General features: G+C 52.8%; 1 protein-coding gene across 1 annotated transcript; it reads right to left on the bottom strand.

Moving 5' to 3' along the window:
- Positions 1-405: 405 nt before the first annotated feature.
- On the bottom strand, positions 406-10409 carry FAAH2 (fatty acid amide hydrolase 2). Its single transcript, XM_026107783.2, has 11 exons — positions 10088-10409; positions 9929-10011; positions 9319-9452; positions 8748-8957; positions 8190-8309; positions 7398-7533; positions 6032-6149; positions 4989-5108; positions 3740-3851; positions 2699-2893; positions 406-1679 (listed from the first exon to the last, which is right to left on the bottom strand). Exons 1-11 carry the CDS (start codon positions 10307-10309, stop codon positions 1504-1506), a joined length of 1626 nt encoding a protein of 541 aa, XP_025963568.2. The 5' UTR covers positions 10310-10409; the 3' UTR covers positions 406-1503.
- Between the last annotated feature and the right edge of the window lie 3266 nt (positions 10410-13675).

Genomic DNA, 13675 nt, shown 5'->3' on the forward strand with positions numbered 1-13675 from the left:
GCATGCAGCAGGCTGGGAAGCAGCTGCACCCTGACTTGGCACATCGCTACTAACACAGTGACCAAACTTGGCACCACCAAAGGAGCTTGACAACTCCCTTCTGTTCTGCCAGAAACAAAACAGACACCTCAGTTACAGTCACTTTAAAGCAAGACCCTGGCAGTGGCTGAGGGCGACTCTGAGAGAAGATGCCTATGCCTTTGCTGCTGTCCCCACACTGTCAAGACAGCATGGCAGCATTCAGCAGCCCATACTCTGGCCTCAGCCTGCAGGAAAAGTCTCAATGCACTTCGCTACGTGAGCACAGACAGGCAGCAGTGCAAGCAGGATCACAGAACGTGGGGAGCACACAGGACAGCGTGGCTGCAGCACAGGCCTTCAAGAACAAGGACACAGACAGCAGCAGACTGGACAGATAGACTCTTTAATACCATCTTCATTATGTACATCTTGTGCACATTCATGGCCCCCCACCCCGCCCCCCCGAAATGGCCAGCAGCCCACATTTCTGCATACATCCATTTATGGTGGGGGAGGAGAGAGGCCGGACAGCAGAAGTCAGGAGCTGCCGACACCTCAGGAGGCTGGGCAGCAGGAGCAGGGGAAGCCCATCAAGCTGGGTGACCACAAACATCCAGCCCACTGGGTTGAAAGGGGATGAGAAAATGGGCCGCAGATGTTTAGCTCTGCCAGTGCTGTCAAAGGCTTAAAAGAGCACCTCCTTCGCAAAAAAAAGCTCTTCCTCCCTTGCTCATTAGCTCCACTCAAGGCAGAGCGCAAAGGAAAGAGCCGAGAATGCTGTTCACCCCACAAAAGAGCTGCAGTGAGTAAGAGATGGATCGTAAAGCCACCAACAGCTATACTTTCAGCATCAGCAGCCCCTCTCCTCCTGGTCACGGTGTGGGAGAAAAACCCTTCGCCCTCTCTAAGTCCAGAGGGACTGCAGGGGCCAGCAAGCCCCTGGTGCAGGAAGGTCACTGGCATGCAATCTCAGCCACATGAGTAGGGACACACAGAGGTGAAAGGATGAATGTGCCCAGAAGAGTCCCAACATGGTGCTGGGAAGTTGTCCCCAGGCAGTCCAGCAGCACCCAAGCCCCTGCCAGCCCCCTCTCTCTAGCCTTCACCCAGCATCTTTAAAGGAGCAAGCATTACAGAGAAAGAGTGCTTTCCGTGTCTAGGGAAACATCAGTGCCTGCCCCAGACAGGACATGTGCTGTTCGCTCAGAGTGCAGGGCATCAGGGGCTCCTGAGGAACCACAGGGAGGGCAGGTCTCTCCCCTTGCAGATGGTGCTGCAGGGAGGAGACAGCTCCAGTGGGAACAGTGAGGTTTCCCCACATCCCTGCACTGCTCACAGGGTGGAGACATGGGGCTGGCCAGCTTCTCCCTGTGCCAAGGGAGCAGGTAGTGCTGTGACAGTATCAGAAATCAGCACCTGTAGCCAGCCTTTGTGAACACAACCGTCTCTGTCCCTGCCTCCTCAGAGTCCTGGGAACCCATGCTAGGCTTTCCCAGGGAACACCCATCCTCCGAAGGCCTTCTCCAAGTACCGGGCTACTGTCAGTGTCAGGTGGTCGTTGTAGGTAGCTGCAACCAGCTGGATGCCCAGCGGCAGGCCCTCGCTGCTTAGGCCTAGCGGGCACTGTGTCACAGGCAAGCCCAAGACGTTGAAGATAGCTGGAAGACAGAAGGTTGCATCAGAACAGACACTGGGCACAGCTATCAGTTATGCACAAGATAAGTCATTCCCTGACTCCTCAGAGAAAGTTCTCCCACCAGATAGGTAACTGCTATCCCACACAGCTCCGGGCTCCTGGAAGCAGGTCCCCTCTGTGGCGGTACAGTCAAATCACGCAACTACCAAGCAGTGCAGAGAAACATGACAACAAGGAGAAGCTGCCAGCCAGAGGTTCTCAAGTGCAACCCTATCAGCACCATTCCACCAGTGCCAGCATCAGAGATGAAAACTACACTGACAAGTGATGATACGCTCACATGGCACTTGCCATGGCATGCCAAGATCTGCTTTAGAACATTGCTGCTCTAGGCGCCATCCCTACATTACTCCAAAGCCAGAGAGCATTGCAGTGTGGTGCTGAAATCAAGGAGCTCAAGAGCTGGGAAAGCCAATAAAGAGCCCTAGACTGTTAATTCTAGTACCTCAGGACACTGCCAGCTGTAACAGCTTAACACATCCTTTCAGGACAGGGTGTACCAGGGAAGCTAGGCCAAGTTTCTCCATAAGGGCAGCCCCATTAGAGCTAAGACACATCAATCAAACCTGTCCCACTGCAGACAGCAGGCATAAACGCCACACAGTTTTAAAGAATGACAGTAATTCTTGCCTGATGTTCTGGAGCAGTGAGACACCTAGCTGCTATGCAAAGTCCACTACTAGTGACATAAATACTCCAGTTAAAATATCCTGGGAATCCTCCTGAACAGGTCCCCCCACCATCAGCTTTGTAGGCACAACGGCTTCGGAGCTCCCCCTACAGCCTGAGCGAGCCACAAAACGGCCCGAGAGCCTGGCTGCTGCTGGCACAAGCACTGGGCATCGCAAACCTCTGCTCGAACTGCCACCACCACCTCTCTCGCTCGCAGGGGAGTGAGACAGCACAAGCTGCCTGGCACGCACTGTTACGACAGGCGAGGGCACGTGTGAGACCCCTGCCTCAGGAGCCAGGGCAGCTCACCTGTGTAGGCAAAGTTGAAGGGCATGCACAACGGAGAGTGATGCTTGGGAGCCACGGTGGGATGAGAAGGGTACAGCAGCACCCCATCTGGTCCCAGTAAGGTCTCCATCTCATCCTGCAGGCTCTTCCCCATGCTCACCAGCTTGGCATTCCCACCAGGGTTGAGTTTCACCAGCTTCTCTGTCAACCCTAGGGCTACAAGGAAAGAGCACAGACAGGAATAAGAGACCCGTGTGCTACATCAGGCTAGAAAGCACATTATGCAGGCAGACGCAGTCTCCTCCACTTCTTCAAAGAGTTAAGGATGACCCAGAAAGCCCTTCTCCCTCCAGGCCTGCCTGTCCCCAGAGTACATCTCCTCCTGCATGCAGTATGACAAGTCTTCTGCTACCCCTTTGCTAGGGTACAGGCTTTCAGACTGCCTGACTAAGGCTTGGTTCTGCCTCTTCAAGGAGTTCCAGCCACTGGCTCATTTCACCTGGACTGAGCAGAAACGCCAGAGGTACTGTACTCCCAGAGGCTCTCATGAACACAGATGTCCAGGCAGAGGCGGCCACTTGGAACTTGGCACTTACTGGACAGCAGCAGCACTTGTATCGGGCACTAATACAGGTCCTCCGCTATCCGTAATACGGGTTAATCCCCAATGCTGCTAAGAAACAATACAGGTACAGACACCTCGCTAGCGCTCTCTAAGCCCCATCAGTTCTGACAGAGCTTATAGCAAGAGACAAATCCTGCCTGCAGCTCTATTATCCTCACTTTTCCTTCTCTGGAGATGTCCCATTCCTGTCAGCTGAAGATCTGACCAACTCCCCCTCTCCCTAGAGCACGCACTTTCCTAGGACTTAAAGACATCAATGTTGTTACTAAAAAACATTTTGAGGCTGCCCAGTACAAACTCTGGAGCGCCTTCATGTGGCAATGGAGGGACATTATTTTTTTCTGTTCTCTGCAATGAATTGGAGAACAAAGCCCCCATTTAACAACTCACCCAGCCCTACCACCACCACCACATGCCACTTGGCTCCTCAGACTTACCAATGGCTGGGAAAGTATGGGAAGACATCCCCACAAGCCACTTCATCAACTCCCACAGCGGCCACACTGGCTTCCCATGATCCCCAAGCAGGTCTGTGAATAGCTGTGCCTCCTGCAATCACACGCATCCCCTCATTCAGCAAGAGCTTGCTGTGGTCAGCACATGACGTTGAAGAGCGGACTGACAAACTACAGCAAAGTCTATGGTTGTTCAATTACCCTGATATGTTCTGATGCGAGAACAAATTTCCCCAGAAAGTGGGCCAAGGGCAAACTATTCCCATTTTCAGATGGAAGGAGATGTCCATCACAAGCTTTACACAGGACTTGCACTAACCTAAAGAAGCAGCAGGAGAATCTCCTCCTGCTAGACATACCAAAAAAGGGACCCATCTCTGGGAAAAGAGAGTCCCCCCCTAACCGGCACCTTTCAAAATTCTTTCTCCAAGATGATGCTATGAGAAACGCCCTGGATAATGTTTCCTGGGGGTATTTACCATTGTTACATGACTCCAGAGTCAGGAAAAGGAGATGGAAGGGACCAGACGTGCCTTCCCATGATACAGTCCCTTGGAAAGCAGGCTTGGTTTGTTCATCACTGCTCTCTGCATGGCAAAAACACACTAGGTGTACACCCAGGAGTTTATTTTTGCTATGAAATATTTTGCTATGGGCAGAGAGCATGGCGTGGAAACTAAGAATTGAGGGGAAGCATCTGGAACACAGTAACTCACCTCACTGAATCAAAGCACATGGAGGGGTTTTCTTTTGTTTTTTGTTTTTTTTTTTTGTTTTTTGTTTTTTTTTTTTTTAAAGAAGTGCTGTCTGCTCCACACAGGCCTGCTGGTAAAATGCTGCTAATCTACTATTTCAGTCTTGGGCTCCTAACCCCTATCAATCCCAACCTGCAACAAGACCCTGCCTGAGACACACAGCACAAAGGTAAGAGAACTAGGCAGAAAGCTGTCTGCTTGGCTGACGTGATACCAACTTGAGCAGAAAAGGCCAACTTGCTAAAATGCTCTGTCACTCCCTAAAATGTCTCACTCCTCTGCCAGGAGCCACTTACCAAGGGAGAGGAGAATATGTAGCTTTGGAAATAGATGAAAGAAGGAGAGCGGGGACAAAAGGAGCACAGAAGGCCTTCAGGCAGGTGTGGAAAGTCTACAGCTCCCCCCGTCTGGCCCCAAAAGAGCTGACTCTTCTCTGCTACAACAGAGTTTGCCCTTGGCCCAGCTCTCTTACACACCTGCCCATCGCTGTCCTTGGAAGACATCATGGCTGACCAGATCTGGAAAGAATACTTCATTTTGTGGATTGCCACGCGCCGAACTTGGATCCCCAGCTCACCTTCAAGGTGCTCCACCACCTAATGAAAACAGTGGAAAGGGTTTACTTCTAAAAGGACATGACATGTTGCAATGAGCACATGCAAACCAGAGACAAGAAGGGCCTGCAGGCCGGAGTCTGCAGACTAGGCTTCCTTTGCTACTATGCAGCAGATATTGCACATCCTGCCAGCTCTCCTCTACGTTTAGCAGCTGGAACTTCTTCCATTTGATAACAATGAGCTGCGATCTTCAAGCTCCCCAGAAGTCCACCATGCAAGCCCCAGCTAAGTGGAATTTGGATGCTCCAGAATAGCATCAAGAACAGCACAGAACATTTTGTAAGTCTCTTAACAGTGTCGCTCACATGCCAGCACAGCAAAACGCTCTAGTCTGCAGTCACTGTGCTATCAAACACAGCACCTGCAGTCAGGGCTCAAGCCCAGTGGATCTCTTCCTTCGCATGACTAAAACCCAGACAGCAGTCTTGTGGGGACTGCTAACACACAGCATTCCCTTCACCACAAAATGCACCCTCAGAAAGTCACCATAATATAAAGAAGAGAAGTTAAGAAAGCAAAAACGCAGCTATTGCAATGGAAATCAGGCCAAAAACTTTGGATGCCCCTCTAACACATGACCAACATATGACTACTGCCAGCAAGGGCATTTGCAACTGCTCACAAGACTTTCATCTCGTTTCTACTGTTACGCAGAAACAAGAAAAAGATCTTTCCACATTTTTCCACTGCTAGACCATAAATAGGACTCAAGGCCGTCTAGACAGTGTCAGAGCCAGCAGCCCTCCAGCCCATCGCCATGTACCGAAGCCAGCCACAGGCACACACAGAGCAAATCATTTTGTCCCCAAGCGACTCCTCGAACTGTTCTCCCCAGGTTTTATTTCCATGCTCATCCCAGTGACAACCAACTATCTAAATAACCCGTTCCAGTTCCTTCCTACCTTCTTTTGCACCTGCAAGATCTCCTTGTCCACAGGTGACACAAAAATGGACCCGCCATCATGATCCATGCAGTGAAATTTTATTTTCTCCAGTGACACTTTTTCATCCAGTTTCAGCCTGTGAAGGGAACAACACTGCTTACAAATCTGCTTCTTGCTCCTCCCTGGCTGCCAGAGCTGCTCGCACACTTGTTAATGCGAGATGCGTGTTCTGAGGACAATCACAGCAGAAAGGGGAGGGTCTGAAGACACAAAGACATCTCAGTGAAGTCCATAACCCACCCACCTGCTTGCCCGATCAGTCCTAGGCCCCAGTTCTGCTTATTTATTGCTGTTGTCATAACTGTTAGAAAAATCCTGGTCTCTCGATATGCACCTCGTAATTACAGATCTTGGCCAGGGTTAGGAATGCAGCTCAGCGCCATGCCACAGGAGCCACGGGAGAAGTGAAAGTAACAACAGAGAAAGCAGCCACGTGCAGTGCAACGAGCCAGCAGGGAGGCCACAGCGAGGAGCAGAATCCGCCCCGGTCTCTGCTTTGCTCCTTACCGACACGCGCACAAGCCACGCTGCGGTACAAGGTCTACGCTGCAGCACTGGCAGGTTATCCCGCTCCTCTTCATCTCCTGGCCAGCCTGTCAGTGAACAGCAAGCCCACACGCGCCAAGGTGAGAGCTGTGCTGGGCTCTGCAGGGGCTGATGCTGTCTAAAGCAAGGTAGGGGGACTGGCAGGCAGGGAGCAACGACTGGCCAGACGGGGAGAGCGACCCTCGTGTCATTCAATTAGTAACACTTCCCTGGACTTTACAGGGGCAGAGGAAAGGCACATTTCCCAATGTGATGAGGGAGAGGGGCATCAAATCAGGCATTTTACTGCTCTCTCAGCATAAAGGACTTCTCAGGTGCACAAAGCTACCAAGAGACCAAACAGCCATAGGTCATGGCAGAGGATCAAAAACTAATTGTTCAGCAACAAGAAAGAGCACGTATAAAATCCCAAAGAAAGGCCAGCCCCAAGAGGGAAGGGACGTGTTGACACCCAACCTAAGGACAAGCTGGGCTGTGTTCCTTTCCTCAAGCCGCACTTGCAAGGCAGGTGTGGCTGACCAAGACAGCCTGCTCCCATAAGCTGCTTAAACACCTGGGATATCAGTGGTGGGAAGGAAAGGAAGGAAAGCTGCATGCCCTACCTGCAAGGGTCCTGTTGAAGCCTGAAGCAGACAAAATAAATCAGTAACAAACAACTTGGGCTGCACAGACCTGACTTTTTAGACAAACTATCATATCCAAAAGGGAATGAATAAAAACGACCTGCTGCAATGGCCAGAATGTAGCTGAGACCAATGAAAGCATAAGAGCAACCTACTTTCTGACTCCAGGCCCAGCCATGACCCTCAACATAGGCTCCAAGTCCTCTGCATAACGGCACATAGGCCCCGTGCACAGGAAGCTCGTCCGCACCCCCCGAGCATTTGGGAACTGGCCGTCGTTGGGCACCACCCCTGCAAGCACAGAGGCATGTGGGTTAGCCATCACGAGGTGAGCTGCATCTCTGCAAACACCATCTCAAGCCAGGTTGCAAGCCTTGCAAGAGCACAGCCTCCCAGCGCCGAGGGAAGCTGTCGCTCAGGGAGCTGCACGCAACAGCACCTTGTGGTAACACGCATAAGCGAAAAGAAGTAAAAGCACCCAGTTGGCACAGACAAGAACCCTGCCTTTTTTCTCTGGGCTCAGTCATCAGAGGCTGATAACCACCCCCAAGTGGGCTTAGAAGGGTGTCTTATGTCAACCCTCAGATAGTTACCTGTTGCCAGGAAAACACCCAAGCAACAGATCCTGATCTTGGGAAAACATCCCACACTGAGAACGCAATACCGTGTGCAACGCACCTCCCGCCTCCCATGCGTTTGACGTTCTGCCATAAAATCACTTCCCATCGCTGAGGCCAGGCTGTGCTCATGCAGTGGATTTGTCCCATGCAAGAATTTGCCTGTTCAGTTACAGCACTCCCACTACATCAAAAATTACGTGATGCAAACTAAGGAGCATCCCGAACATGTTCCTTGCACAGCCCTCCCCACACGTTTCACCTCAAGAAACTTCTGCTGAGAGGAGAAGATGCACAGGCCCCCCACCACCTCCCCTGTGCCTGCTTTACCTGTAGTGGGTTTATGGCCAAAGACTCCATTGAAGAAGGCAGGCATCCGGATGCTGCCACCGATATCGGAGCCCACACCTATCACCGAGCAGGCAGCTGCCAGGACACAGCCCTCCCCACCTGCACAGGAGAAAAGAAAGCAAAAGTCCACAGGTTTGTCGTGCAGAACATCCAGCAACACAGGAACATCTCACTGCAGCCACCTCCCTCCGCACGCAGATGGCATGGGAGCCACCTCAGCGTTAGTGATGTTCAGGGGGCAGCTGGGCAACTCATGCCAAAGTGACTTTCCCTGTATAAGTGCCATAGCAGTGCTGCCATTCATATCCATAGCAAGACAGAGCGATCCAAAGCAATGCCAGCTGTAACATCCAGCAGATACCAGGCAGCTGGACCTCTGCATCACCTACTGCATTGCCCAGGAAGCAAGTACACAAGCTCTGCAGGGCCCCAGTGACAGGTTAACGCAGTGCACAGAAGACTTGGGAACACTGTTGGCTTTCCTTGCCACATTCATCTGCTCCCTGCGGAGGGTCATGCTAAGGCAAGGAGGCTCACCTGAGCTGCCGCCCACAATCCTTTGCAGGTCGTAAGGGTTGTTCGTCCGGCCGTAGACCCTGTTGCTGGATTCATACCACATGCACAGCTCGCTGCAGTTGGTCACACCCAGTGGGATCGCGCCCGCCTGCTTCAGTCGCGACACCACCACGGCATCCGATGTGGCGATCACGTTGCGGCGGCTGACCAGGCCGGACGTATTGGGCATCCCTGTGGCGCCGGGATCGACAAACAGAGAGAGGAGTCAGTGCCAGCTCCCCAGAGATTGCTCTTGGGGCAACAGGCAAACTTGTCTGCAAGGCCAGCTAACAGAGGCCACTCCCCCAGTAACTGCAGGAACAGTGAGAACTAATTCCTCCTCTTCTGAGGTCCTGCAACATGCCCAGAGTGTTTTGGTGTTAAAAATGAAAACGGACACAACATGCGTGGGTGGAGGGGGGCGCAGACTGTGGAAAGGGAAGCTGTTTCCCACCAAGCGGGCCTCGCAGCTCCCCGCCACCCCAAGCAGAGCTGAGGCAAGAGGGAGCAAGCTGTGATCCAAAAAGCTGGAGAGGAGCAAGGGCAAACCCACCATTCAGAGCAAAGGCCTCCTTGACAGTGATGGGAACCCCCAAGAAGGGGAACTTCTCCTCCAGGGATTCATCACTGGGGCCCTCTGAAAGCAGCTCGTCCACGTGCCGGGCTTCCTCCAGGGCCTCCTCGAACCTGTGAGGGAAGAGCAGAAGGGGCAGCTGTGGCGCTTCTCGCCAGCCTCGACAGCGCTAGGAAGGCCCAGCAGTCTCCGCAGGGCAGTCGCGGTGCTTCCGAATCCGGCTCCGTGGCAAGCAGCAGTTCTCATCTATCGCAGAGGCGCGCGGTAATGGGGAACGGCGGTGGCACGTGAGCCTGGCATCAAAAACACCCAACGGGTTACACAAGCGTGACTGTGCTCCGGAGTGGGGAGGAAAACGCTCGCAGGCCAGAGTCAAGCTTCCCGGCAGAGCTCCCTGACCGTGTGACGGAGCTAGGTCCTGCTAAGCGCATCACGGCTGCACAGAACACTGAGTCAGGGAGAAGAGACGAGCTGTCCTCAGCTCTCGGGCCCAGCGCGTGCAACAGTCGCTCGCCGCCGCGCTTCGACAGGCTCCCGTCAGCGGCCCGGGACGCTGGCAGGTGCCCGGGGCACCGGTCCCCCCGCTTACCTGTCCTTGACGACGGCGTTGGTGAGCGGGTTGACCTCCCTGATGCGCTCGATGTAAGCCTCAACCACCTCGACGCACTTCACCTGCAAAGGGCCGAAGGGAGGCGAGGTGAGGCCGGGCCGGGGGCGCCGGCGCCCTGCCCCCGCGGGCGGCCCTCACCTGCCGGGCGCGGATGCGGCGCGCCAGCTGCCCCGCGGGCACCAGCAGCAGCGCGCGGCGCGGCGGCGGGACGGCGCGCGGCGCGGGGCCGGGGCCGGGGCCGGGGCCGGCGGGGGCCGCAGCGGCGGCGGCGCGCGCCGCCAGCGCCAGCAGCGCCAGGCAGGCGCGGGACACCAGGCGCAGCAGCAGCGCCAGGCACCGCTCCGCGCGCGACAGCGCCATGGCTCCCGCCGGCAGCGGCGGCGGAGCGGCACCCACAGTGCAGTGCAGCGCGCCGCGCCGCGCCCCTCTTCCTTCCTTCCTGCCTCCCCTCGGCCGCCGCCTCGGTGCCGCCCAGGGGCGGGGGGAGGCGCGGCCCCGCCCCCCGCTGCGCGGCGCTTCTGAGGCGGGTCGCGGGGCGCCGCGGTGGCGCCTTCCCCCGTGTCGGGGCGCTGCTGCCGTGGAAGCCCCGGGGGGGCCGTGCCGTGCCGCGCCGTGCCGCTAGGGCAGGCCCAGACCGGGGATGGTGCTGCCTCAGCGGCGGAGCAACTGCCCCCCTCCCCTGGCAGTGTAAACTGTCATGGCGGCCCCCATGTAGTGTAAACTGTCATGGCGGCTCCAGGTGGTGTAAACGGTCATGGCAGACTCCCCCCTCCCCCGCTCTCCTGTCTGCTGGGGGGCGCCGGGCCCGCCTTGGGGCAAGACCTGTGCTCCTGCGGGGCTTTTCCCTCTTGCCACCACCAGCCAGAGCCGCCCCCATGCAGCCAGGGGTGTGGGGGCACCCGTGGGGCCCGGTCCTGGGCCAGCAACGGCCCGCCCGCCGGCGCCAGGCCTTGCCCTGGGCCCTGCAGCCTGGCTGAAGCGCAGCGGCTGCCGCTCCAGAGAGAGCAGATTGCGCAGCTGGGCTGAGGGCGAGTGTCTCAGTCTTGTTTGTTAGACACCAATAAAACTAATTCTCTGCTTGCTGCCGGCGGCCCCTCCAGGGACATAATTGTGCCATGCTGTTTCACCAAGTGGAAATTCACCTCTTTACTGCAGGGACAAAGCCTACGAGGGAGGGTAAATACAGCAACTTAATGGTAGTTAGCCAGAGTTTAAAAATAGCCTAGTGAAGAAAGACTTTCTTTTCTTTTTAAGGGCCTTTAGGATAGCAACTGACTCTGTTCAAAGGTCTTCACCAACAAGCTCTCTTGGGCAATGTTCGGAAGGAGCCCGAAGCTGCCCGGGCTGAGCTGCAATAACACGCTGTGGTTGAGCGCATCAGCAACGCACCTGGCTGGCTTACAGCAACGCCCTGTATCTAGGGTGAGGATGAGATGCTTCCATGTACTGTGGAGATCGCCAGGCCGTATCTGAAAGCCTGTCCTCAAGGTCTAGCTCTACCCGCAAACAGAGCGGATATTACCAACCTGTAGGACTTTAAAGCTGATGAGCTTAAATTTGATATCTAATTATATCGATCCTATATGTTTTAAACACTGAGCTTCGTTCTCAAGCTCTTCCCTCATAAAAGATGGCAATTAATATACTTATTTTTAAACAAGCACTGAGATTTTTAATGCCCTTGATTGCAGGAGCTGGAAACTAAAGAACACTGGATTATCTTCAAAGCAAAAGTTACAAGAATTGGTAATGCTGGAAAAAAATGTTGTCTTTCGAAACACGTGTTTACACAGCATCTCAGCTGACTCTATTACATCTCTTTTCCTCCTCATACTTGGTGATTAAATTCTCAGTGAAAAGCAAGAAGATGCAGATATTCCTTTCGTAATGAAAATGTTGCGTGATTGCAAAGCCAACTTGCCGGTATTTACAAAAATAATTTTCAGCATACACAACCTGGGAGGATACTAGATTGACTTCTGTGCCATAAAAACCTAGGCTGAACATAAAGGGGAAGTCATCTTGATAATGTTTCTTTTTTACAAGCTTTTATTCAAGAGACTTTTTTTTATCTTTCCCAATGCGGATGGAGGAGGGAAGAAAAGAACAGGAAAAGTTTCTTTCCCTGTTTGAAGTCAGTTGCCTTTGCCCTAGAAAATCATAGAAAGTTTCTTCATCCTTTAGTTGGTTTAGTTAGTTAACAGAAATCTCTGCAAAGTTCATAAAAGCCCCTCCAGCTGTAAAAGGTAGAGGTTTCCCTTACTCTTGGATGAACAAGGGAAATTTTTATGCCCTGCTGATTTTCCTGTCACCAGTTTTTCCTTTCCTTTGACAGGTCTACCTTGACCACACACTACGGCCAACTCTGGTACAGGTTACAAGCACTGCTGTGCTCAGTGCTTCCTCAGACAGACCAGTGTGCATTGGAGTTGACAGTGCAAAGGGAGAATTAAAGCTCCTTTCTCCATCTCCATGACGATACTGAAACACCCATGCAGGTGGCCATGTCATATACCGCCTTTGCACTTTCCCCTGTAATATCTAAGCACCTACGCACCCTCAGAGTGCAACAGGTACAGGTTGGAAAAATCTGTGCATGTGCCCTAATCTTTTCTCTCATCAGCATTCTCTGTATAATCACAGCTTAACAGTGACGCAAAGTCATGCACTTGCAACATACTGTAAGTCAGGACTTGTTAAAACTTGGCCCATGAAATCTTCTGGCAGTGCTGGCAGTTGCACCTTCAGATTGCTAGGTCTGGAACTTGCGCAAGGAACGGCAAGGCTCCCTCAGAGCTTATGAATGGTCTGTGCAAGCCAGCGATTCCACAGCTGCATTCCAAAGCTAGGACAGTAAAATACATCATTTGAAAGGAGACAGGGCGAAAACGCCCCTCCCTCTTAAACTTGGTACGTTGCTGGTTTTGCCAATCTATTTCTCAGTCTCTGGGACTGATTGGCCAGTTGTTCCCCTTCAGGTCCTTCACAGATGTTGACAGACATGGGTGTAAGCAAAATCACTTTTGCCCTGGGTCTCTGCTTCCCTTTACAGCCCAGGAGTTTTAGCAGAAATCTTCCCTATGCAGGCCAGCTTTGCACTCTTGTTTGCAAAGGAAAGTGTCTCCCGTAATCTTTGTTTGGCAGCTTTCAAGAACAGTGCTTTGAAATTCATACCAGATTAGCCGACATACACTTGGCACGAACTCCTTGCATCCCTGTTAATCACACTGTATACCGGCAGTGTCCCAGATAGCAGCTAATACTGTTTCTCGTTAGGTCAAGCAGGTGAGCTTTCTGCGAGTTATGCCAAAAGAACAGCTATCCCAGTTCATGGGAACAGGTAGCCCAGTTTGGCTTTATTTCCTTGAAAAGTGGAAACTCTGGGGTAGCAGGTGCTCTAGAACTAAAGTATGAGTAAGCTGAAGATTAAAATTATTAAGAGTGCACTTCATTTACCAGAAACAAACAAGCAAACACACTAGGAAGCCAGGTATTTCCAGATTAAAAAAAAAAAAAAAAAAAAAAAAAAACAGCAGCCAAGAGCAAGAGGGTTGGAAATATGCAGTGAAACTCACACATCCAAACCTGCTCCACCACTTTATGATAAGGAACACTATCTAGTTAGAAGAAAAACAGGATTTGTAAATCTTGACCTTATGCCAGTCATTATCCCCAGTCATTTCGTTAGTGCTGATGGTTTAAAAAAAAGAGAGAGATTAGCAAGAA

This window comes from Dromaius novaehollandiae, chromosome 11, assembly GCF_036370855.1.
Source record: "Dromaius novaehollandiae isolate bDroNov1 chromosome 11, bDroNov1.hap1, whole genome shotgun sequence".
Lineage (NCBI taxonomy): Eukaryota > Metazoa > Chordata > Aves > Casuariiformes > Dromaiidae > Dromaius > Dromaius novaehollandiae.

Coding starts and splice junctions, on each gene's coding strand:
- FAAH2 (XM_026107783.2), bottom strand. CDS start 10,309: ATGGCGCTGTCGCGCGCGGAGCGGTGCCTGGCGCTGCTGCTGCGCCTG. Junction 8,310..8,747: donor GATTGTGGGCGGCAGCTCAG/GTGAGCCTCCTT, acceptor TCTCCTGTGCAG/GTGGGGAGGGCTGTGTCCTG. Junction 3,852..4,988: donor CCAAGGACAGCGATGGGCAG/GTGTGTAAGAGA, acceptor GTGTGATTGCAG/GAGGCACAGCTATTCACAGA.